We start from the raw sequence: 27,225 nt of genomic DNA, 5'->3' as shown, positions 1-27,225 counted from the left end.
TGAGAAGCTGAATGATTTATCGGGGACAGATCAACTGAAATGTGGCTCAACTTTAGTAAAGCAGAAGGAATGACATAAGGTTAGGTGACTGATGTGTGAGTTTTTGAATTTGATTTGGTTTTACATGGAAAGGTTGAAGCAATGATCCATGTATTCTAATAAAAATCATCAGTACAAATCAAATAAAATCTGGCTTAGTGGCGATTTTCCCACTGTATCACTCATGGCTAGCCTGTGCTGTTACAGACCACATTTGGCAGGCGCTGTTTTTTCCTACAACAAAATCTTAAAGTTACATTGCAATCTTTGCTGTGCTAAGAAGGCATCTTTTCTAATCAAACTTTCTGCTAATTTCATCAGATAAATCATTATTCTTGAGTGACAGCCCTGGTCTTCCCTGCACCCCTTTCCCCCCTTCTTGCTTTCCCTCAAGGATGCCTGGTTATTGTCATGCTTCAGATCTTTTTTTGTATCTCCTTTCAAACTAAGGAATTTCTTCCATTCTTGAAGAAGAGTTACAGCTTTTTCCACTCTACATACTGAATTGGTTGGTTTAGTACATAACAGCAGCTCATCTCTTTCTGACCAGTTGACCATTGGTTCTGATCAGCCCCAGTTGCAGACCTGCTAGGAGAAAAAATGCTTATGCCTATGTCCACAAGCTGGACAAGTAAATTAATGCAGATGTGTTTTGACTACTTGAGTTGTATGTGTGTTTTAAAGCACTTGAAAGTGAAAGTAAGAGCAGCAACATGGTGTGGAGAAAGCCATGATCCATTTTTGTCATAGCACTGACCTCCTAGCACAGCCCAGGGTCTTCCTGAAACCATTGCAGAATTTGTGCCTTTTTGGCAAAATGGTGTTATATGGGATATAGGTGAGCACGGGGAGGAGATTAGCCGTTTTGTTTTCATCGCTGGCATGATTCAAAAATTTAAAGATTATGTTAACCTGTTGCTGTCAAGTTGATTCCGACTCATATTTTCATGGCTTTTGTTTTTACTCTTTTAAAAAGTGATGTTAACCTATTCACATATAAAGATGAAGCTTCTTTTAATCCTTATTTCATACTTTAAATGATTCCAGAGGTATCTTTTTAAATGAGGTGAATATAAAAGCTTTTTGGAAAGTAGAAAGCACGATGCAAAAGTATGGTTGTATTATTCTGAGATAAAATATAAAATCCTTAAGCTACCAGACGCTCTGAATGATCTGACCAAAAAGGAGCTATCAGTTGAAAAAGTTGCAACTTACAGGAATTGTTTTAAATAGGATCATTGATATCAGGAAACTATTAGTAAATTCAAGTGTGTGTGTGTATGCTGATTTTACTGTCTCTCACACGTACGCCACACACATTTATAGGCTCAAATTAAGAAAAACCTAGGCAGCGTATGCCAGGCATTTCACAGAAATGAAGTTGGGAGGAAATTTTTCCAAGCATTCATATGATGAATACACCATTCAGTTTATAAAACGACAGGGCTAAAGGGACCATTTTCATGTTACATGGATTAAAAAAAAAATAATAAGTTAATTCACTCAATATTGTTAATTCACTCAGTATTGTATAATAGCCTATGTTCTATCAAATAGCAAAGTTCCACTCACAGCCTTTTCTATGCGCAAGAGTTACTGCCCACTCTGTTCTTGCAGCTAATTCATTTGTATACCTGAACTTTAAATGTGGAAATAATATTCTTTGCAAGGTGTCAGTTTACTTCTTCCTTTTAACAAATTTTAGATTTGTTCCCTACTTTTTTTCACCAGCCTATGAAAACCACTAGTTTTTTTTTTTCCTTTTTCACAAGTGTACTTGTCTTTATCAATTTAAATTTAATTGGAAAGTGCTACTGCCATAGCATGTCTCTTTTACACAGTGGTTTATAGAATGTGGTAGGAGGGGTCATAAGAATGGCCAGTTGGGGTAGTGTCAGCTCTAGAATGGATTAGCTTGGGCTCAGGCATTGCATTCACTCAAAAGTGGGTTCCTCAATCTTATCTCATCTTGGCTGAATTCCTTCAAAGTTAATAATATATTCTATTAACTTGTTCTGTTCCCTGATCTCCCCTCTCTTCTCCCACCCAGGACACAAGGAAGGGCACTACTAATAATCGTATCTCTTAAATTGGTGTAAATAAATGATTGAGGAATATTTCTTACAAATTCAAATAGAACACAATTTACAGTTTAGTTTTGCATTTATTGTCTGACATTTCTGTGATTTTAAAAGTTAGGTGATTATATAGCAACGATCTATAAGATTTTCCTAGGAAACTGCTATGGGTCATCTCTGGGTATGAGCGTGGAGAGACTAGGGGTTGAGGGAATTTTCTATTCACAATTTTACCTTATAAACTTTTATTTGTATATATATATATATGTATATTTCAGTAAGCATGCAATTAAAAATTAGTTTTAATGGTTATAAAGAATCGCCCCATAGGTTACTGTTTAGTTGCATGGGGATTGTATTAGTAATTATACGGTGGAGAAGTCACGTAACACCTTGACTAGATGATCACAGCTAACCAACATTCTATCGTGTGGCTTTATATGCAACATCCTGGAAAAGACACAGGTCGCTTTTGTAGTATTATGGCCAAAGATGCGTTACCTAATCTTGTCATGTAGAAGTGTCAGGTAAATGCAGATTGAGAAATATTATAAAATAATTGGCCTGTATTCCTAAAAAATATCAGTATCACAAAAGGAATGGAAAGACCAAGGAACTGTTAATGTGAGAACTAAATGCAATACATGATCCTGGGCTGAGTCCTCTACCAAAGAGGGAAAAGCTACTTTGGAATATGGACTGTGGATTAGAATAAAAGTATTGTATCCATGATAAATGTCCTGGTTTTGATAACTACTCTTTTTGTTCTTTGGAAATTTGCACAGAGAAGTATTAAGGGGTAGAGGAATAGAATCGATATAGTCTACTCCTGTGATGTGATGGATTGCTTTTATATGGCCTTTCTCACTGTGATGTTGTAACTTCCACCAAATGATTCAGTGGGACTATGCAAATAAGGTGCTTGTGGCCCACCAAGGGGATTGGACAGCTTGTTAACAATGTAAATAAGGTGCATGGCACTCTTGTGGGGTAGGACCATGCAAATAAAGTGTATAGAACCCTAAGGAGGAGATTGGTCAGTTTTGCCATTCCACCAGGCTTAAAATGAGCCATTCTAGAGGTGGACCCGACTACCGTCACAAAGAAGAGATGGGAGCATAGCGCATCCTTTTGACCCAAGATTCCTGTGCTGAGACCCTTCTGGACCCAGGAGGCAGAGAGAGAGAGAACTATAACACTGGAGATGGCAAGAGAGTGAGAAGCAGCAACAGAGAAATGGAGGCAGCAGAATCAGGAGACCAGCAGGAGAGGGCATGGTGAGCTTCTCAGCCCATGGAGCAAGAAAGCTGAGCACCTTCGGGCCAAGGTTTACTGGCGGAGTAGGGTGTTTCTGGGCACTTTTGGCAGAGCTAGAGAACTTTCTGACATTTGCCCAAGCAGGGCAGAGGCTGGGCTGAGGGGCTGAGGGCCAGAGAGAAGCCTCTGAGGAGAGGCTGTCATAATCGAAGAACTGTATGCTGAATTGTAACCTGGTACCTCCCTAATGAAACCCATAACTTTGAGTGTGGTCTGTGAGTTCTCTGTGGCTCTTGCAATAAATTATCGAACCTAACAGAGAAGTAGAGTGCGGTAGGAGGGACAGTTGGCGTCAGAATTGGTAAAATGGTTGGAAGTATGTTTGACCTCCGCCTCATAGCAATCAGCCTTGGGCTGTTGATCTCGATTCTTCTACCCCCTGGTGAAGTTAGAGGGGGTCAAACGCCTGCACCGTGTCATTATTACAACCCCCAAATGCTTCAGAAACAATAAATAGTATAGTTTTAACTGTATTATAATGAAAAAACTTCTAAAAACAAAAAAAGAATAAATACAGGAAGCATTTAAAACTATATATATTTCCTTGATTCCAACCCTTGATCTTTTCTTAATGAGGTCGCTGGTGGGACCAGGAGTTATGTGTGTGTGTGTTTTTTTTATTTTTAGTAAGGTTCCTCAGGGGGGGTTGATGGTCAGACATGCTTGGGAATCCCTATTTCAGATTATATGTTATCCTTTCAGAAGGAATTGCTAGAATCATTTGAGATTGGTCCCCTGTCAGTAGATAAGTGGTAGAAACTCACTCAAAATTGGAGTGAAAAGGCAAAGATTGATTTTGTTTAGTTTGAGGCTATGAACACAGTATAATATTGTCCTTTTTGTGGGTTATAGTCTAGTCATAGCAGCCCATAGTTAACCAGGTGACTCAGTGTTCTTCCTACACCACAAAAAATTAGACATTTTGCTTCAATTCATTCTCTCACAATTCTGATTAACAATAGTGTACTATATGGTTGAGTATCAGACTGTAAATTTAGACAAGATGCATGCTTTTGAGCCCATGGAGTAAAATAGATTTTCCCCTTGATCCAAGCAATTACAATTTCACTTTTATAAAGTATTTCAAATTCATTTTTAATGGGTTGCTTTTCTTCAAATACAAGCAGAGGTAGATTTATAAAACTGTAAACAGTTTATGCATTTTTTTTTTTTACAGATTTCCATCGCATGTGTTTTATACTGATTTACCTCTTTTTAATTGTACCAGAGGTAAGGAATTAGTAATTTAAAACAGTAGGAACTGCATGTTCTGCTGTGATCAAGGAATTAGATAATCTGGCTTGTTTGCTTAAGGGGTCTGTATCTTGAGACTTTTATAGGGCAGTATTAAAGCTCTGAGCCCTCTTATTATGCCAATACCCAGAAGATTGCTTTAATGAGAAGTAAAGGGCCTTTTTCCAATTACAAGGGAATAACTGTATTAAGTTCCTGTGTTATGTCAACCTGCTTTGATTTGATTACTGTGAAAGAAATGGATTTATCTGTCAGTGTTACTTAATTAAGCCTTCTCATTGATGTTTTGCAGAGTAATATAGTGTGGTTTGCACATTTAAGCCCAAATACAAAGAAAATTGGCCTAAAACTAAGACGTGACCCCTGAAGATAATGTGGGAGATTGATTACTTGTCATTGGCAGGTCATAGGCTGCAGTGTTACACACCGGTGGAAGGGCTGGGATGTGGAAAGGCTAAAATTAAAGTCAGTTTATGGCAGTGATTATTTTAAGCAAAAGTGGATGTACTAGAAAACTGTATATTAGAGAAGACTTTTGAACACTTAAAACTGTTGGCTTCATCGGTGTTAGTCAAGCATCTGATATGAGGAGAGGAGAACAGAAGAAACAGGAGAAATAGACTGTTCAAGTGTAAAAGGTAATAGAATAAAAAAACAAAAAGCAAGAGGAACGGATGCCGTTTGGGAGAAGTGGACCATTGTGGTTCTGCAGCGCAATAACAGCCTACAAATATTTCAATTAAGCCAGCCTGCCCCTTCCCTGAGCTTCACAAATGGCACTCCAGGGAGAAGCGGGGTATAGGGAAAAAAAAGAAGAAAAGATAAAACTGTTATGTGTTTCATCTTGGTTCTTTATTTTCCCTATTAGAATACACTTAATAAATTATTTATCAAATAGGTGTTTTAAATACCAATTTGTATTTCTTAAGTCATTACAATGTTATGGATTTGCCAATAAAAATTACATGTATGATTTGAAAAATTCATGTATAAATTACATGTGCAGATTATCAGAGCTATATAGTCTATTATATTGAGAAATGAAACGTATTCTTAAATTCATTCCTTTGTAGTATAACATTTGTTTTCTAAAATATCTACCATTTATTTCTCATGCTTTGTGATGTACTTGTAAATATGTCTATGTAATTAAAAAGTTCTCCAGATTATTTTCATTTTTAATGAAAATGGTTTGAAGCTGATATGTGTAATACTAGAGTCACATGGCATATAGGTTTGCTTTTCCCCCCTCTAAGACTTGAGATAAATCAGTTTTCTTCCAGTTGTTAGTCCCACCTGGTTTGAAATCGGTTTACTTCCCAAGCACATTATCTTAGACTGATTTCTTAAGTGGTTTTAGACTCCTCACATTTTAAAAAGTGAAAGCGGGCATATACAGTTTACATTATTGTACTCTTGCCTTAGTTATTCATAGTTCTTCTTGTTTCTGAGCTCTTGCTTAGAAAGATGGGATCCTGAGAGGACTAACTTTTCTTGAAGACAAAGACCTGTCTGGATAGTTCCAACAATCTGAAATGGAAAGCTTCTAAATATCTCTGTGTATTTCAAGTTCAGTTACTTAAGTTAGAATATCGTTAGATTATCATTGACAAATTATATGGATTGTTACAAAGGATGCAAGGTTACTTTTGTTCCAGTTTCGTAGCAACTGTCCACTCACCTCAGGTTTTCAAGAGGATTTCTGAGTTTAAGAATAAGGAATACCCACTGGCATTTTTATGACATAAAAGTTATGTATTTCATCTTGTTACTTCCATATCACCTCAATTTCATATTGTATGAAAATGCTTTTCTTGTTCATAGTACTGTTAAATGGACTTAACTCTCTGTTTTAAGTATCTAAGATTATTTAGTGTTCATTTTGGTAAATAGTTTATTTTGAACTTAAGGAAAACAATATTGTTTTAAACAATGTTTTACAGGAGACATTAATGCAAATTTTAGGTGAAGTTTAATAGGCTAAAGCCTTGCAATAATTCTCTTTTGAACATTTTTTTCCCTACTTTACTTTCCCACTAGTATTCTACATTTTACTTTTACTTATACAGTTGGTACAATTGTACAGTTACACAATTGAAGTGAAAAATGTAAAATTATCCTGTGCTTGACCATTGAGGTTTCATATTGATAAGGAAATCGACTAGCTCAGAGAGTACCAGAGTTGATGGCAGTGATGTATTGGGAATGGAAAGCCCAGGTCTTCATTCTTTATATTTGAAGTATCTTAGATTTTGCAAGGAAAGCATCACCACAACCCCATCCTTTGCTAGGTCAGATCTGGGAAGTGCTGGAAGTTCTCTCATCAGTGCTGAAATCGTTCAGTGTGTAGCACACCTTGTTTCTTACATGAACAGAAAGAAGTGATCATGGTTGTGTGGACGTTGTCTATCAATATTTGAAGCTCCTCACTCTCCCTACGTCTGTAGGAGTACTCAAATTTGACTTCAAATTACTCTACTTAGAGCTCTTATTATACTGGGTGCTAATGAAAATGTGCACATCCTTAGCACGCTCTTTGCTGATGAAATATTTTGAACTCTAAATTCATCTGGCACTGACAGAGAGCATATGCCATCTCAGTTTGTGTGGAGGGCTCAGCCAAGGGTTCTTCCTGGACTAGGAAATTAGTAGGAGCCACAGATGTACGCAGTCTGTGAGTCTCCATAATGGTGTGGAGGATATTTAATAGTGTCTGTTGTTGCAGTGAGGATTTGAGGCAGTGTAGACTTCAGCATGTTTCAGAATGATTATCTTTCCAGGAAGAACTTAACAACCTCAGTCTCCAGACACATCCCTAATATGTGGAGCTTTCATCAGGAAATCAGTATATTTCTACAAGAGGAGAAATTTGCACACTCTTAGAGCAATGCAGAATACCTCTTTGGTTGTTCCTTTGACTTCACAGAGCACTAGGGCACTGTGTATTTGGCATAATCTGGTCTCTAAGTATGGAAAGGACCCGTGTACAACTCTAATTACCTTAAACCAACAGGATCAGATAACCCTCATACTTACTTACTCAAAATATAAGGTAAACTTACATACTGTTTAGCCTATGTCATTAACTTGTGTCTTGAGTTCACATACAAAACTTTGACAGTGTATCATTTGTAGTAGATATAAAATGGTGAGATAGATGGAAAATATTCTAAAGGTAAATGGAATCACTTTGCAGATCTAATGCTTACTGAATTCTTACTGTCTGGCTTGTACAATAAAAGGTTATGGAGAAGATGAGATTTGTTTCATTGGCTGTTTCAAGATTGAGGAGAATATTTAATAGTTTCTGATCTGTTCTGCAAAACTAGGAGTCATAAGAATGTGAGACTCAGATTTGCTTGAATAAATCACAATTTACATATGTTATGTGTTTTTGATTATCGTAGCTATTGGAAGGTTTTGGGAAATAAGCCATTCATGGTACCAAAACCAAACCCGCCACCGTTGAGTCAATTCCGACTCATAGCGACTCTATGGAACAGAGTAGAACTGCCCCATAGAGTTTCCAAAGAGTGCCTGGCGAATTCCAACTGCCGACCTTTTGGTTAGCAGCCGTAGCTGCGCCACCAGGGTTTCCCCATTCATGGTACCCAACCCACTGCCGTCGAGTTGGTTCCAACTCATAGCGACCCTACAGGGCAGAGTAGAACTGCCCCATAGAGTTTCCAAGGAGTGCCTGGCGGATTCAAACTGCTGACCCTTTGGTTAGCAGCCATAGCACTTAACCACTACGCCACCGGGGTTTCCCCATTCATGGTGAAAAAATAGGTACTATTTATTGGGTATTTACTGTGAGTCAGGCACTCCCCATTGAGTGTTTAAACATGTGTTAATTAACTAATTTACCTTAACAGCAACCCCTTAAGATTGGAAATACTATTATCTCCTTTCATAGAGGTGAAAACCAAGTCACGTAAGTTAAATAATTTGCCCCAAATACACAGTTACTAAGTGTGGGGGCCAGAGAACCAACCAGGTCATTTGGCTGGTCCTTTGGCTCTCAGGGGAGAAACTTAAACAGTACCCTAATCTTTTGGCTTTTAAATAGCGCTAGAATGGGAGTGAGGAGATCTAGGTTCTAGATCTCTCTCTCTTTCTCTCTGCAGATAACTGTGTACCCTTGGATATGAAAACTAACCTTTTAGCCCCAGTTGGTAATTTACAAAATTTCCGTGGTCAGTTAGACAGTGTCTAAGTCTTTTTCCAACTCTAAAATTTTTGTCTGGCCTCCTCTCCGGGTCAGATCGCCCGAAATTGTTTTTGCTGTGCTTGTCTTCTGCTAGACTTTTCTGTACCTTTAAGGCAAATGCGTCCTGAGAATTCTTTGCACAAACTTTCTGGGTACAGTTATTTATTCTGCTTCCACTTTCTCTAAATGAGAGGAGTTACCCTCTTTGCTTCGCATTTAGCCTGTCCCTCTTGTATAATTGTCATGTGACACTGATTATCAACTCTAATTAAATTTTTCCTAGATCTTCATTTCCAGTCCAACGTCTTCTAAAAAGAAATTTCTCAGTCTCCCACTTCTAACTGGCTGCTCAGCATCTTTACTGGAATCTTAAGCCTATTTAAAATCACACTCCCTGAGATTCAGTCAACCTGGTTTTCTTTTACATTCATCTTTTTATTAAAATGGCCATAACTGTAGTGCAAGCACTGTCATTCCTTTAAATCATTTCCGTTGTCTCAGCTCTCACCCCTGCCTCACAAAAAGCCCTCAAATACTTAACAGCTTGATCTTCCTATGGCACCAATTTGATCTTGTCAAGCTGCTGCTCAGAAACCACCAATGACTTTCCACTGCTTTCTGATTGAAGTCTAAACCCTTATTTTGGCGTTTAAGGCCCAAAATTCTTTATGAACTTTCTGGTTCATTCATACTGGTCGGTTTGTTTCTTTGTTAACAGACCAAGTATATTCCTTTCTTTTTATGTGTTTAGAATTATAGTTTTCTGGTCAGGCTACCAACAATTCCTTATTCTGCAATACACCCACCCTAGCCCCCCCCCCCCCGCAAAAAAAGAAAAAAAAAAGTCCAACCAACTACACTCCCCAAACAGTTCCTGAAATACTGCTGTGGACCATTATGGCTTGGGAGAATAGTTTAAAAATCACCAGTTTTGCTCAGCCTTTCATTTTAATTTTGGTTATTGTAACTTTCATTTTTAGAAATTTTATTTGATTCTTTTTCATATCTGCTGAATCTCACTTTCTGGTTTTCTATTCCTTGTAGATACATCCCGTTCTTGCCTTCTATTTTTTTAACCATAGTGAACATAGTTCTGTAATCTCTGTCTGATAATTTTAATATCTGAAATCTTCGAAGGTTGTTGTTTCTTGTTCATTTGGCTTTCTTTCCATTTGTGATTGGCTGTTTTTTACTATCTGCTGTTCACTGTCCTTGAAATATTTTTGTGTGAATACTAGGGTGAAGACACCTTCTTTCAGGGAGGATTTGAGGTTGTACGCACCAGGTGCCTAGGGCTCAACTAATCTGGAACCAATTCAATCCGAATTCAAGATTTCTTAAGGTTGAATTAGGGGGGAACCCAGATAATGAAAATTCGGTTTGCGAATTTGCGGAAAGATCATTTGTGATTTCCGATCACAGGGATGTCCCCAATTCTGCTCTGTACCAAGACAGCTGTCTTAGCAGTCACTTATCTTCTGTTAGATACCCCATTTTGAATGGGTCCTGAGTTTTCACTTCTGTTCTCCTTGACCCAAGAGGCCATTAAATGTTTTAGGTTGGCACATGTCCTCAGGGCAAAACTGTCTTTTCTTCCTCTCTGGGTTCCAGCTTTCACTCTGATTTTGTTTGATAATTCTTTGTAGCAAGCTGGCAAGATAGTAATGTTTTGTGTTTGTATATAGTTCTGTATTCTTTTGTGGAAACGAGAGGATATAAGCTGACAAATTCACTCTGCCTGGGCAAAAGTGACGGGAGGCAACATTTGAGCTGGTTATGGAGAGAGATGTAGGTTCTCACTAAGGAGGCATTTATGGTGGTGGGGAAGAGCACTCACTAGCCTTAGCACCCAGTAGTACCTGGGTTTGCTTCCCAGCTCTGCTGTTAACTGATATCTTGGGGATTTATCCCATCTAAGCTAAGCCTCACATTTTTAAATATATGAAATGGGAATAATAGCAGTGTATTTAAAGTGCTTAGCACAGTGTCTAATACACATTTAAGCTCACTAAATATTAGCTGTTATTTTTTGAGAGGTCAGGGATGGTTTAAGCAGGGAAAATGGCGGGTACAAAAACATGGAGGTATAAGAGTGTGTCCCTGTTACCAGCAGGGAGTAAGGAATGGCTAAGTGTGTAGGCCATGTGCAGGGTTTACGTAAAATGTGAGTCTGGGAAGAACATTGTAAAGGGAGTGTGGATTGGATGTTGCTGAAACCAGCAAACCAAATAGGGACTTAAGCTAGTGGAGTGAGAAAGGCTATGATGTGTGCTTTTGATAGGCAACTGTTGGTGGTGTGGGGGATTCATTTGTTTTGTGTTCACAATACAGTGGGCTGGTGGTTCTCAGCCTCCGGTGTGCCTTGATAATCACCTGTGAACTTTGTTAAATACTGTGTTTCTTGGTTCCCCCCCAGAGACTCAGCTTTAGTGGGTCTGGGCCGGACCCTAAGAAGATGATTTTGAACTGATCATCTTAGGTTGATTGAGTTGTGGGTGGTCCCTGGATCCACTTTGAGATGTTCTGGAATAGTTATTGAGGAAATGCTTGATAACTAACTGGCAGGTCTGATGAAGCTCAGTGGGAGGGAAGATGGAAATAAAAACTTACAAGTAACATGTTTACATTCATTATGAATTTCAGTGATGCACATTATAGCTTTGTCTCCTCTTGCTGTGGATAAGTGAGTGCCAGTTATATAGATATGTTTTCAAAGATAAAATATAATTAGAACTTATGAGATTGTTCTGTTGGGTTTGGGAGTGCTAGCAATTTGTCCTTATCCTCTAGATCTAGCAGGAGGCTGAGGGAAAGAAAAGCCTGTTACAGAAAGAGCTATAAAAGGGAGGAAGCAGAAAGGAAGGTGCAGCAGCCTGAGGTCAGAAAATGAGAAAGATGGAAATGGGAAAGGGTGGGAAAAAGAGCAGTCAGACCCCATTGGTTGGGAATCTGTTTGTGAAGGAACCCAGCCAGTATTTAACCTGTTTTGAAAAAGCTGGACTTCTAGCATTTTTAATTAGTGGATTGCTTGCTTTTGAAATTGCCCAGTTGGGAATACCCAAGTTTTGATGTGTTTTATCTGCCTGCTAATTAGCAGCCTGCCTAGTTGACCATGGTTTTTTTTTTTCTTTATTCTGTGGACAGGAGATGTATATGAAGGTCTCTTAAAACATTCCAGCTCGAGTCTGGGTTAAAATGTATAAGACACTGTATTTAGTAAGAGTTCTTGCTAAATTATATGTGAAATTTCAGTACATTTTTTTTTCTCCAACTCAGTTCTTCCTTTTTGCTCTTTAATACAATTTTCCCTTTAGCACATGGTTTTTCAATCTCGGCATCATTGACGTTTGGGGCTGGATAAATCTGTGTTGTGGGAGCTGTCCCTGTGGATTATAATATGTTTAGCATCATCCCTGTCCTCTGCCCAACTCAATGTCAGTACCAAAAAAAAAAAATCTAGTTGCCCTTGAGTTGACTCCAACTCATAATGACCCCATTATAAAAAAACTCCAAAAATGTCTTCAGATATTGCAAAATGGCCCCTGCGGCCAAAATCTTCCTGATTGAGAACCTCTGGCCTTCCTCCTTTTCTCTGCTTACTTTTCAAGTTGGAAAACCCTCTTTTAACATTGAAAAGGTAAATGGGTCCCAACAATGTTAAGTCTTAGGGGAGCTGGAGGCATTCTGATCTGTTCCGTGATGACTTTTGGCCAAATATAATGAGAAACTTCTCAAATTAATCCAGGCTGACAGCCTTCAGGTGCAGAGGAAATCAAGATGTGTCAGACTTCTGAAAACTTGGAGTAGTTGAGAGATTTTACTATTTTACTTTTTTTTTTTAACTAAAATATTTTATTTTTGGTTAAGAAGAAGTAGAACCATGTAGGCTACACATCTCGTTTGTGGAAGTTTCCTAAGTAACTTCTTCGTGTCCTTCAGTTAGGTGTACGCAGGATAGGCCATTAGGTTGTTTAACAACAAATTTTGGAACAGGATTGCGTCTTTTCTCCAGACTTGATGTACTCCCCAGAACTTTCTTGACATGACTTAGAGCTCGCAGTGTATTGATTTTAATTGTCCACAGGGAACATCTGTTTGTGGTTGGATTATCTTCTGAGCAGCAACTAAAATATCATTTGTTATAATAAAAAAAAAAAATTCAAGTTTAATGGTAATAGTTGCTTTTTGTTGTTGTTGCTATTCTATCTGCTAAGATACTCTAAAACACCGTGTACTCCACTGTGCCCCAAAATAAATCAATTAATTACACTATGATGATTACTTCTGCTGATAATAAAATAGCAGTAATGAAAGGAATGACAGTAGTGCATTAAGAGAATAAACAGTATCACGGAAATGTTAGGAAACACAATAAATGGTATTATGTCTCCTGAACCGAAGCTTCACACCTCCTCCTATTCTGTCAGAGGAAGTTTGTGATGGCCGTCTGTTACCAGCCGTGATCAAAATAATAGAACGCCGAAACTTTTATACTTATCAAAGGCCTTTCATCAAAAATTTCAGTGCCATCCCGAAATATAGAGTGACTGATCTTTAAAACACTTTTATGTTTTAAGCAATTAATGTGGCAGTTTAGCTGTTATATTCTCCATCCTTGAGTATTTGCCACTCGAGGCACTTACTGAGCTTTTAGTAACCAGGTCAGTGTTGGAACTTGGCTGATACAGAGTTTAGAAGCACCCATCTTTCCAGTAGTTCATGTGGGTCTTTTCGGCATCATTTGTCAAAATAAAGCTTGGCTTTGTAATGTAATAACTTTTCTTTCCAGACCTCAAAGTCCAGATGTAGGGATTGTAGGCCAACCGGTATATCTTGTTAAAAAACCAAACAAAAACAACTGATAATAATAAAGATTAAAAAATACTTGTGTTTGTATATATGTATATTTATGGGTATATATGTATGTGTATTATATATATATAAAACATCTAAACATATATGCAGAACAGTACTATAGATGGTACAACCCAAAATAATCCTAATATTCCTGTAATGTGTACTGGTAGAAATAGACTATTGAATACTTTTTTGTCTTGTATTTTTTGTTGCATGTCTGCTGTGTGGTATGATAATCCTCGGCTAGAGAAGAAAAAGTATCTAAGCTTTATGGCAAGGATGCTGCTAGTGTTAATATGTATATTTACCTTAATTTTTTAAAATATATTAAGGTTGTGTTGGTATATTTTTTAACTTACTTTGTCCAAAAAATTTTTAATAAAACTTTTAAGTGCAGTTTCTTGTCTATAAAAATTGAGGCTATGAAACCCTGAAGGATAGAAGTAATTTTTATGTTTCTACCTCTGGTTCCTGAGGGTCCAGTTCATTTCTGCCGTGAATTTAAATGAGTTAATTTAAGTAGATGGGTCAGAAGCCACTGTCATCGTGGTAGCCTTGTGCCTGATTCTTAATTAAAGGCAACAGGAGATTAATTTGAAACATTAATTTAAAACTGCACATACAAAAAGAGAAAATTATTGTGAGAAAGCCTAAAGAACTTTTCTCTTGTCCCTAGATGTAGAAGACAGAGGTAGCTCAGGGTCCTGGGGGAATGGAGGACATCCAAGCCCGTCCAGGGTAAGTATATCTAATCTTTTTTCCCATAACCAGACGTCCCACATATGTAAATTGACAAACTGAATGTGAGTTTCTCGCACATACACAAAACCAAATGGCACAGAAATGTGTGCATACTAGTTTTAAATGAGGATCAGCTTGTCTCTGGAATCTTTGTTTCATTCTCTTATCTGATGCTGTTATTGAATTTGACACCTGTTTGACTTCTGCTAACCGGGAGAAAAAAATCCTTCATTAAATATTTGGCCTTATCTTTGCCGGAAACCCTGGTGGTGTAGTGGTTAAGCGCTATGGCTGCTAACCAAAAGGCCAGCAGTTCGAATCCACCAGGCGCTCCTTGGAAACTCTACCAGGCAGTTCTACTCTGTCCTGTAGGGTCGCTATGAGTTGGAATCGACTCGATGGCAGTGGGTTTGGTTTTGGTTATCTTTGCCAATTATTGATCCAGTTCTATGGAAAGTTTTTTTTTTCCTTGTGGATGACATGACTTTAAAAACTCCTCATCTCCTTGTATGTGTTGGTAGAAATAAGTTATTGAAAAATTTTAAAGAATAGTATGAGAATCTATCCTACCATACACCCTACATAATGAATCTTTGCGTTGATTTCGTTTTGTAAATACTTTATTTTTCTACCACTAAGGCCTTTGGGCACCAGTTGGGTTTATCCATTTATTTGGTCCCAGAGTTTTGCGGTTCTTTTTCATGGTTTTCCTCCAGGCATTGGTGGTTAGTTTGAGCGTAATGAGAAGACCATGGGAGTCTGGGGTGAGGGAGAGGAGCAGGCAGTGTGCGTTTTAGTTATATGACCTTGGCATGTCATTTCACCTCTTTGGTCCTCATTTTCTTAATTTGTAAAATGAAGAAGTAGAACGAGAGGATCTTTTATGTTCCTTCCAACTTAAATATGTATGGTTTTATATACAACATGTCTTTAATGGAATCATTTCTAGACCTTCAGAAATCCATGTCAGCTTTCATTATATACATCTAATGCCCCAAATTAAAAATAGACTGCCGCTATCTAGATGAATCATTCTGTAGGGATGGTAACATTTTATTCTAATGATTCACATTAATTTGCTGTGGGGAGAGGTCTCTATTTTGGCATAAGAGGCAGGAAAAGTAATCAGGCTGTCAAAAGGAGAACATTTCAGCAAGCTGTGGTTATACATTTCCACCTGTCCTTTGGCATTGTGATCCTCACTCTAGTCTGCAGTGTACGGCAGGATCTCTAAGCTTACCAGTAACGTTGCTGAGCCCTTGCACCAGCTGTCGAGTTTGACATTCTAATGCATTATATGGATGGTTTGAGGAAATCTTTCCTCCTCCTCACGTTACAGTCTGCACTTGCAGAAATAAATCCATTTCTCTTGACAGCAAGTGTAGGAGATGACAGAACTTCTCTTTATCGTTAGTTCATTCAGATTTACTTAATTTCTCAGTCAGATACAGTCATAGTAATTATAATTGTGTTCCTTAGAACAAGGCCCATTTAGAATCATCCTGGATTTTTAAATGTAGTTTTCATAAACTGTTTCTCTTTCTCAAGAAATACCTCAGTGAATCATTTTGAATTAATATATTATAAATTATGTTTTGTAAATCCAGGGAGTTTGTTTGGGGCACATTATTTGTGGTAGACTGGTACTTGGACAACCTTGATAAGTTTTTCTTCCCTCATTTGTAAAGTGATATGCCATCTACCTTGTGGCATTGTGCTGAGGGTTAAATTAGCTAATGGATATTATACTTTTAGTACAGTATTTTGAATAAGGACACTTAATAAATGATAATTAATGTTATGCAATGCCTGGTATAAAATGAGTGTAAAACACATAGATATGTATTTAAAATGTGGCATATTTTTGTGCCAGCATATTAGCAGAATTAGCTTATGCTGTCATTCACATTTTTATAAATGTAAGATTGGGGTTATGTGGGGGGAAAGCAGGGTTGTTTGTCCGTAAGTTTCCAGTCATCCTCTAGTGAGGTGATACGCATTTTCATTCATACAACGTCCAACCTTTTTTTTTGTGTGTGGGCAGATTCTGCACTTTGCCTAACATGCTAACTGACACCTCTGAGTAAATTCGACTTAGACTTTGTGGGCATTGCAACCAGCTGAACAGAATGATTTTTTTTTGGTCATTTTTATGCACCTTATTTAGTAGACTGAAATTTGTACCATATAATACAGATGATTTTAAGGCTTTCCTATGATTACCAAATTTCTCCATTCAATTTAAGTGACTAGGTAGCTTAAAAGCATTGCTTTAATTTTAAATTCCCATGAAAACGATGAGATAATCCTAATAATGAAAAATTTCTGCCAAAAATTAATGTCTGCTTTAAAACTTTCTTTTTGTGGCATACTTTGTTCAAATCCAGAAATACTAATTTATGCCAACTGAAGTTTTGATGTTCTTTTGTAGTTATATTGGGATATTGGTAACATTCTTATATAACAATTACTTATGGAATAAGTTAGTTCTGTTACAACACACGACAGTAGCTATACCAAAACTTTGAAATTTTAATACCATAAAACCAAATGTTGTTTAAATGACTCTGCTTTGGTCTTTCAAAAGGGATTCATTACAGGCTATGGGCAATTTTCCTTATGGCCCAGTTTTACATTTTTAAAAATAATATTGGCTTGCCAATAAATCATTTTTTTTATTGTGGTAAAAATATATATAAGAAAACATTTGCCAATCCAATATTTTCTACGTATACGATTCAGTGACATGTTTTGCAACCATCAGCACTATCTGTTTCCAAATTATTTCACCATTATTAACAGAAACTCAGTGTCCCTAAAGCTAAGACTCCCTCTTATCCAATCCCCGCCTCCCCCCCCCCACCTCTGATAACCACTAAAAAATTTTGGTCTCTATACGTTTGCCTATTTCAGACAAAAACAGTAAGTTGGCCTGTTTGTAATATACTTCATATGCATCTAATATTTTATATCCATTGTTTCATTTAATCATATCACTAACCTCATAAAGTTTTTACTATTATTATCATTCCTAAGATTTCACTGAGGAAAATTTAAACTTTGCAGACTCTAGAGGCCTCTTTCCCCCTGTACCTGTGAAGGCACAGGTTCTTCCTAGTGAGTTTCCAGTGTGGGAATGATGGACTCCACCTTTGGATGGGAGAGAATTCATAGTGGGGTTATGTTTGCATGCTGATGTATTAATGTGAAATGAGAGCTCACTCTGTTCTTTCATTTACAGAACTATGGAGATGGGACTCCCTATGATCACATGACCAGCAGGGACCTCGGGTCACATGACAATCTCTCTCCACCTTTTGTCAATTCCAGAATACAAAGTAAGATTGATTTTAAACTAACACATACCTCTTTGAATGCTTGCTTATGTTTTACCGTGGAAGGAAAAATAAATGCCCCAGACAAAGGTTCTTGTTTTAGGATGTTGTGTCTTTTGATGCTTTACTATAGCATTTTTAAATTGCAGAAAAATAATGACAGGCCATGCTTGGTAAGAACACATAAAGGACTAAGGTTTACAACTGTGTGGAATTAAATACTTTGAATGATACTGAGCCTACGTGGAAACTTTACCTTGCTTAGACATAAACCACTCGTCCTAGTTTCAGCATTGCAATCATAGTTTTCTAAGCTAAGGTTGGTGAAGTCAAAGCAGTGAATGCTTAAAATAAAAATATCATTTTAGTCTTGTCAGTTGGCAGTGATCTATAGTCAGTATTAGCTCTGAGTTTTTATTGAAGGAGTTATGGGAATGTATTAATGGGCTTAGTGTGCTTAAATCAGAGTCATGTGTTCAAGCTGAATTGTAAAATATCACTGTGTATTTATCAAGGCGTGAACTTTAGCACTAATGATCTAGGCAGACACTGTCCTGCTTCACTGACAGCAAGCTACATGTAGTTTAAGGCAGTCTGTGGGTTTCAAGCACACACTTCATACGGGTGCCCTTAGCATATTTTTCTGCTTTTGACTACCCTACAGGGATATTTGTTTAACAGCAGCAACCCAAGAATGAAAAGGTAATTCATAATGACTTGAAAGGTCCCAATAGCTGGTAACTGTATTTGTGAGTGAAAAAAATGATCTTTGCTCTGCTAAATGTGAGTTTTTAACAATATTAGTAAATCTCTCAACCTGGCCAAATTCTATTGCAAATCTGTCAATAAACGAAGTTAAATCTCTTGGCACGAGCTGTTGGACTCCAAGGAAAACACGCAGCCATAATTATATCATTCCGAAACCATAATCGCAAATGCTTCCAAAGAATGCCCTAATTTTCCAGCTATGGAAGCTATACCAGTTATTTAAGATGCAGTTAGCCCTTGAAGCTCAGCCTTTTTTTTTTTTGTTGTTGTTTTTGGTAAACATCAAATCCATTTAAAGGAGTTTCAGATATTTAACATAGAACAGTCAAAGCAGAGGAATACTGCCAATTTATTTTTAATGGATAACATCATATGGTTGTGCTTTTTAGTGTCATCCCTACTTTAAGAACCAGGAAGTTGTGTTTGGTCATAGGTTGTTCTTATATTTGTGCTCTTTTTGACTCTAAAGTGGTAAATTACATAGTTAACGTTTTAACGTTGTAAGTAAAGCGAGAATCCCAATTCTCTATCGGTTATTGATAGAGCAGTGCAGCAAGTTTTTTGTTTTCAGGATATACAAATACAGATAACAAGATATGTTTGTCAACCTAGATTTTAAAGAACAGCTTTAGACTCTTCAATAACAGTAGTGATTACTTTAATTCTAACACCATTGCTTTTCTATTCATCCTCCCCAACTTCATAAAATAGAAAATATTTTGAAAATAGTAATCTTGAGAAGTAGCACCTAAGGGGGTATATTGAAGAGCGTAAAAGATTCTGACACTATCCTCTGATGAGCTGAATTAAGTAAAATAGAATAAATAAATTACACTACTCATTTTTAGAGGTTTATGTTAATGTATGAGAAAACAAGGCTTACTCTAAAGAGCAGTTTGATAAATATTACAGAATATGCCCAGCAATACAAACATACTAAGTAATTGTTCTTGTTCATGTTTCCTCATGGGCGAATGTTTTACAAACCAAATAACTTTTTTCAATTCAAATAGTATTTAAAATATAAGTGGGCTGAGAGTCTAGAGTGCTGAGAGCTGACTTCTTTCACTTGGTTGTTGTTTAAGCTGAAAATCCATGTCAGCCTGGCTCTTTTATTCTGTCTGCCCTCCTTCCCATTAAACTCTTAAATATGGAGGCCAAGACAGTCTCCTGCATTGTGATAGGAAATGCTACTATGTCCACGAGGCTCCCACCCACTGTTCCCAATGAAAGGACTTCTCTGTTAGATAAGCTGTCTGGTCTGAAACATGGCTCTTTATTGTTTACAAACTGCTACATTTTCCACCTCAAGCAGATTTTTGCACAGAAAAGAATTGTGCTTGGGCTAAATGGTTTATCTGACATTAACGGTGTGGTGTCAGACTCGGGTCAGGGAAGTCGCCCTTAGAGTGAGAGGGCATGGCGCGGTATACAAAAATAGGGAGAAAAAGACGTTTAAACAAGTGTGAAATACCTCACATTTTTAGTGCAGAGAAGAATTTTTAAAAAATATTTTTTGAGAACTGACGATGATGCTGCTGCAAAAAACTCTTCTGAGTGCTATAATTTCTCACGTCCCAGCCGCCTTCTTGATTGACTTGAGTGTCTCAGGGCTAGATTCAGGGGACAAAGATTCTCATTGATTTTGCACAAGCTGCTGTTTATTTAAAATGAAGCCATTTTTAAAGATGAGCCATGTTGGTGTTAGGTTGCATTTTACAAAGAAAAGATAGGTTGTTTTCACCAAAAAATTAAGGATAACCTTAATTTACAAGTGAAGACAGAGACAATAAAATAAATCTATTAGTGTAGCCAACAATTTGAACTTATGGACTATATGATGTATCCTAAACTGTTCTTTCTGTCCAAACCCATGTTCTGTGTTACAGCCTTTGTGGAAGTCTTCTCTCTAGCAGAAGATGATATTGGACTTTACTGTTAGGTTTTGGACAACAATGCAATATCCACTTTCAGGATCCTCAACTGGTTCTCATTAAAACTACAAAGGATTTCTTTACCTTTCAAAGACTTTTTGTGCCCCCATGACGTACTAGGGTAAAAGCTATAGCATCAAAAATAAGTCAGCCACTTTATTGGACCAGATTCTCTATTGTCAAATCAGTCAAGCCTGTGACTGAATTAGGCGTCTGCTACAGAAATAAGTGACACTGATTTTACAGGAAAGAGTTATTAACTGCAGATGACCTGATTTTTTTTCTTCTGCTTCTTTTTTTTTTTTCTAGTAAACTGTTCACTTAGATTTTATTTTATTGCAAGGAAAGAAAAAAGTACTGAACCACTTAGTTTTGGGGAGTGAATTATTATTGTATATTTTGTTCTTTATAGCAGCATACTTTTTCAGGGAAATGATACAGGCATTGCTAACATAGTTCCTCATACAAACTCCATTATAGTAACAAAGCCTTTATTACAAACCTGAACTTTCGGAGTTCACAGGAATGATTTTGCATAAATGTTATGCAGTTTTCCTGATGCAATACTTGTGTTTGGCACTGGATTGTGAAACTAATTTATTGTGTCCATTTTGTTCTGTATTTATACAATATTGGATATAATTTGTAAGAGAAATAGTGTCTCTATGAGTTTATTTTTTTAGAAAGTAAGCTTGCATATCTGAAAATACACACTACTTAATTGCCGGTGAATCACTAAATTAAAAATGAACAAGTGAACACACATACACAATTATGTGCATGTGTACACACACACACACTTATTGTTGGAAGAATTAATAGCACTTCTTGGTTTATAAGGTGGCTTTACCCTTTCTCTTGCAGTCTGGAGTTATAGTTACCCTATAGAATTTTGGAAGTTGATATTGTATAAATACTTAAGAAAAAAATCATAAGACAAATAAAAGAGCCAGCCCCTAAACTGGGTGTTTTAGTAAATCAGTGTGAATGGCTTTTATTTATTTATTTGGTGTAGGGAGTTCTGGAGGAGTTGAAAGATTAAAGTATTGACTCATCTAGCTGACTGCCTGCATTGACGGTTTCTGGTGTTCTCTTTCCTGCCATTTCCTGAGTGTTTACTCCTTACTTGCCTTGGGCAGATACAAGCCAGTTTGCATTTTCCTTTAGTTGAAATTCCATATTGTGTTTTGTATCTGCAGAAAACAAATCAGTTTTTCCTTGTGACTACCTATGATTATCAGCGATAACGTACACTTTATTGAAAACTGGTTCTCTGCAGTTGTTAACAGTTTGATTAAACCTTTACAGGTGATCAGTTGGTAGCTTTCAGAAGATGCTAATAGGACAAAGACGGCAGGGTCTAAGTCTTGTATTTTTAAGAGGATCGTCTATATGCTATGGAATATTTTGAAAATCCTGGCAAGAACTATATGCAAAGAGTACGGATTATGTTTTTTTTAAACATTCCTGTTTTTTTTTTTTTTTTCTTTGCCAAGCATTAAACTTTGCTGCAGGTAATTGTCCAAATATTTTTCTAATGTTAAGCAATCTATTTTCTAGCTAAAACTCTTTGATCCAAGGAAGGATCTAAGCATGTGTTTTCCTTCTTTTGTTCCAGAGTCTTAATTGAAAACCAGATTGCTTGAGGATAAGTGAGCAAGTTGCCCAATAAGATTACATACAAGGGTTGGTAACTGAAGGATGTGAAAAGTGATACTTCTGTACAGTTGGGTGCAGCTTAGTTCAACCTCAGCTGCTGTGTTTTCACATGTCCCACTGTGAGTGGTTCAGTTTCCTTACTGTGGTATTTTGTTCTAGCCCGATTAATGGGACTTTACCAGTGCACTAAATAATTCACGGCCATATAGTAACCGGTTTCTGAACTAGCTCAGTGGAACATTTTACTGCAGGATCCCATTGAGGTTGCATGCAGAACTGAAGAAAGCTGTTGGCTTAGAGGATGACCTTTGAATCTCATCTGGGTTAGCGGGTGATATTTTGATTTGGTTACCGTGGTCGTATTGTGACAGCTGCTGGCTCATTATAATTCAGTTCCACTGCTCAGTTTGCCTAGCAGGAATATTTAGGTTTGTATTACTTCAAAGTGTTTATGGCTACCCTGAGTTTAGCCCAGCATAAAGGTGAAGTGTTGTGAGTGCTTTCAAATCCCAGCGGCAGAGGAGAGTGCCACAGTCTTCTTATAAAACGGCAAGTGTGAGTCGATGCGAAAGCTGGGAGTTTTTCTTTTCACCGTAAAACTGAAAATAAAAATACTCAACGAGGAGGTTCTTACTAGGAAAATTGTTTTAAAAGCCTTAACATGCAAAGGGAAAGCATGACCACAAAAAGAAACATAATTTGTTTTTGAAGCATGGATAAGATTTAAGTTGGCCTCTTGGCTGGACTTTTTTTTCTTTCCCTGGTGCAGGAATGTAAAACCTAGAAAATAATGAAACCTGCAAAATAATGGCAATTATTTGATATTTGAGCATGCCAGAGTGCAGATAATCTTGCAGTAATTTTATGGAAATGAAATTGTGAGTGTGGATATCAGCTGTTGAAATTTTCGTTCACTTTTTAAACGTTCTGAAGTTAGATGGAGTCTTAATTATTTAGTGCGGCCGCAACAGAAATACCACATGTGGATGGCTTTAACAAATAAAAAATGATTACTTCACAGTTTAGGTGGCTGGAAGTCTGAATTTCGGGTGCTGGCTCTAGGGGAAGGCTTTCTCTCTGTGTCATCTGTGGAGGAAGGTCCTTGTCTCTTCTGAGCTTCTGCTGCTGGGCAGTCTTCATGTGGCTTGGATCTTTCTTCCCTTGTATCTGCTTCCCTGCTTCCTCCTTGCTTGTTTAATCTCTTTTATATCTCAAAAGAGATTGACTCAAGGCACACCCTATACTAATCCTGTTGCATTAGCATAACAAAGACAACCAATTCCCAAACGGAATTATAACCACAGGCGTTGTCGTTAGAATTTACAATTCATAATTTTGGAGGACACAATTCAACCCATAACAGATGGTGATTATGAGCAGGCTGCTTGCAAGTTTGTTAGTTAAGGATGCCTCTTTGTGCGCATTGTGTGTGTGTATGTTTTAATGACATTTTAACTTTGGCCTGGTATCTGTGAGACTGATGATATGGTCAAGTGATTTCTGAGAGAAGAAATCTTTGATAGTGCTCTTATTTGTTTTTACTTTCTTTATTTGGAAATCTTGTTATTTTAATGTGTAAAATTTAAAACATCTCCTAGGATATACCTACGTTTACTGCGGTTTTATTCAGCATAGCTAAAAGGTAGAAAGAACCCCAGTGTCCATCAACAGATGAAGGGATAAACAACATACCATACAATGGTACATTATTTAGCCATAAAGAGAAATGAAATTCTCATACATGCAACAATGTGGATGGGCCTGGAAAGCGTTATGCTGAGTGAAATCAGTCCAGATACAAAAGTACAAACACTGTATTATCCCACTTAGTGAGATATCTAGAATAGGCAAATGTATAGAGACCACAGGAGATAAGTGATTACTGTGGGCATGGTGGAAGAGGAAGTGAGACTCCTTTGTTTAATGGGTGTTCAGGGTTTCTGTTTGAGATGATGAAAATGGATAGTGGTGTTGGGTGCACTATGTGGTAGATGAAATTAATGTTACTAAATTGTATGTTTAAAAATGGTTAAAGTGGCACATTTTATGTTATATATATTTTACCTCAATAAAAACTTTTAAGAAGTTTCCCAGGAATATTAGCATATATAGCTATTTTGAGTGTCATCACTAGTGATTTTATTAATCCTGGTTATTGGGCCAAGGCTGGGAGTTAGAAAAAGTGAGTTTTCTACTCTGTTTTGTTACAACTGTCCATGGGTCTTCTGGTCAGCTGCTTTTCACATCTTTAAACTGGAGTAACAGACCTTAAGATGTTCTCTGAGACAGTTTTCTCATCTAATGTTCCATTGATCTTTTAGGCATACCATTTTATCCTTACACTGTATTTTTCTCTTTAGAGATGTTTTATCATTCTTTCTAATCCATTCATCTCTATTTTATACCTTTGAGTTACTTCTTAATGATATGTTTTTCAGACATAATTCTTTAAAGCCTGAATCAAGTGGATGCTTCTTTTCTACCTCAGATCATTGATCTGGGATAAAATAATAACTCATTCAGTTGCATCCCCAGAAGAAAACTGTTACACATAGGCCAATGCTTGGAACAGAAGTTTTAGGACTTCAGTAAATGACTGTGGCATGACTCAATACATGAAGGAATCAGTGCATCAGATATCTAGGGCTTACATCCTGAATGAGAAGTCCAGAAATTAGTTAAAAGTCAGGCCTTTCTCTTACTGTGTCAGGAAGAAAACCCTAACCGGAACCAGTCATATGGAAACTCAGTTTTATTTTATAGCTCTATATCCTTGACAGTACAGAGTATTCTACTAATGTCAGGAAACACGCCAAGTTACAGTGTGGTAGAATTCAGTTTTCTATAAACATACCACAAATAATTTTATATATAAAAGAAAATAGGTAAACTTAATAGTTTTTTCAAAGGCCACTGGAAGAAAGTTGTATGCTTCCAGTGTTCTAACAAGTTATTTCTTCTTGTCAGTGAACATTTTCACTTCTCTTTCATTGCTCTTGTTTCTTTCTATGGCATAGTAAAATTAAAACCGTGATAGTCAAGCACTTTTATAGTCACACCAGGTTTATTAAGCCAGGCTTTAGAAAAATTAGAAGGTACTAGGAAATACCAGAAAAATGTTGCTTGAAAACTGTGATCAATAGAGAAGTCTAGTCTTCTAAATACCAGGGGAAGGTTTCTCACAAACAGAATTATTGATCCTAAGAGAAAATAAATAATTTTAGATTCACATAAAACTAAAAAATGGTGTGTATCAGGTAGCACTACTTTTGCTTGGAAGTAATGGAAAATGTGACTAATGCTGGCTTAGAGATTATGTTTTTCTTATAGTCTGGGGGTAGGCTGCTGCTAGAATTGGTTTGCAGCTCCATGATGTCAGGACTGGTATCTCTGTAATTCTCTTGTCCTTTCTCTCATTGTTACAGGATGACTGCCCCAGCTTCAGGGGTTCAGTTTGAGTTTGATGCAGAAAGAAGTAGGGGAAGGTTGAATTCCACAACATCTCTGCTCTCCCTCCCCTCAAAGGTTGAGCCTGGGACAGCAATGCACACATAGCTTTTCCAGGCTTTGCAATGGAAAGAGTAAGAGAGAAAAGAGTCTGGAATGGATATTGGACTTATCAATTTATAGTGTTTGATTCACAATGTAATTTAGTTTTTTTAAAAGAAAAATATGATTTTCAAGTCAACAGTTTTGAAAATTAAGAGTAAGGTTCTCTAACTTCCATGTAATAAAGTATATATAAAAAAGTATCTCAACTCCAAATTCTGGTCAGCTAATTAGAGAGAAAGACAAAGAGACATGGGGTAAAAACAAAGAGAAATGTTGAAAAGAGGAAGAGGAGAAAGTGTAGGCATGAAAGTTATGGATGGGGAGGAGTCTGAGGCCCTCTGCTCACATTTCACCTCATGGCCTCCGCTTCTATTCAGTGTTCTGGTGTTTTGATCAAGCAGTGATCAGCCAAGCCAATCCTCTCCATGTCCGCAGAACCTTCTCTTCTAGGTCTCTGGCAAGAACTCCTGCCAAACTGCCCTGAGTACCCTGGTTGAGCCACAGGCCTGCAGCTCCAGCCACCAGCCTTTTCCCCAGCCCTTTCGTTCATTTTTGACAGAGCCAAAGACCATGCCCACTCCCTCTGGCTGCTCAGTTTCCTGTTGCGCACCTTAAGAGCAGGCCTGGCGTTCTGGGGCAGCAAGATGTCAGGACATGCCACTGCAGGTCACAGGCAGACATCTTTCCCTGGCACCAATGCCGAAACAGTCTCCAGGGAACTTACCTCCAGCAATCTGCCACGTCACTCAAGCAAGAATGCCTACTGTCTGGGGCAAAAAACAAACAAAAAAAAACCCTCTATTTTAATATGTGCACTATCATATTTGCTTATTTTTGATGTGGAGGACTAGGTGCAGCCAAAAGATATTTAATTTTAGACAATATGCCAAGACTGGATGAAATTGTGGTGAGAGCTGGATCCATCATTTGACCGGAGGTTTCCCACCTCTATTCAACACAGTCCTGGTAAGAATCAGTCAGATGAGAACATAGGCAGGGGAGAGGTCATCTATCATTAAAAGTAAGCAAGATGTGAAAGAAACACTGCAGTTTTTATTTAGCCTGAACATTTTTCTACAAGTTTTTCATTGGGAAGATGGTTTCTTTGACTTTTGCATAGTCTTGATATTTTAACATGTACTATGAGTTGGAAGGGGCCCTGGTGAAACAGTGATTAAGAGCTGAAGCTGCTAACCAAAAGGTTGGCAGTTGGAGCCCACCAGCCGCTCCTTAGAAACTCTATAGGGCACTTCTACTTTGTCCTATAGGGCCTCTATGAGTCAGAATTAACACTTGACAGCAACGGGTTTGGCTTTTTTTTTTTTTTAATTGGAAAGGAGCCTTGGTGAAGCAGTGGTTAAGTGCTCTGCTGTTAACTGAAAGGTTGGCTATTCAAACTCACCAGCCGTTCCTTGGGAGAAAGACATGACAGCCTGCTTCTGTAAAGATCACAGCCTTGGAAACCCTATGGTGGTAGTTCT

At 37.5% G+C, this 27,225-nt stretch overlaps 1 protein-coding gene across 11 annotated transcripts in view; it reads left to right on the top strand.

Moving 5' to 3' along the window:
• The window catches only part of TCF4 (transcription factor 4), a 389,634-nt gene that overhangs the window by 116,956 nt on the left and 245,453 nt on the right, over positions 1-27,225 (top strand). For all 11 annotated transcript variants that reach the window (XM_049900867.1, XM_049900860.1, XM_049900875.1 and 8 more), the window contains 2 exons: positions 14,432-14,493; positions 17,738-17,834. In XM_049900867.1, the coding sequence (XP_049756824.1) occupies positions 14,432-14,493; positions 17,738-17,834 (159 nt within the window). The remainder of the gene's footprint in view (positions 1-14,431; positions 14,494-17,737; positions 17,835-27,225) is intronic.

The sequence above is a fragment of the Elephas maximus genome, chromosome 11 (assembly GCF_024166365.1).
Source record: "Elephas maximus indicus isolate mEleMax1 chromosome 11, mEleMax1 primary haplotype, whole genome shotgun sequence".
NCBI classification, from domain to species: domain Eukaryota; kingdom Metazoa; phylum Chordata; class Mammalia; order Proboscidea; family Elephantidae; genus Elephas; species Elephas maximus.
The sequence above is the reverse complement of the archived record's forward strand: the minus strand, read 5'-3'. Positions and strand labels throughout refer to the sequence as shown.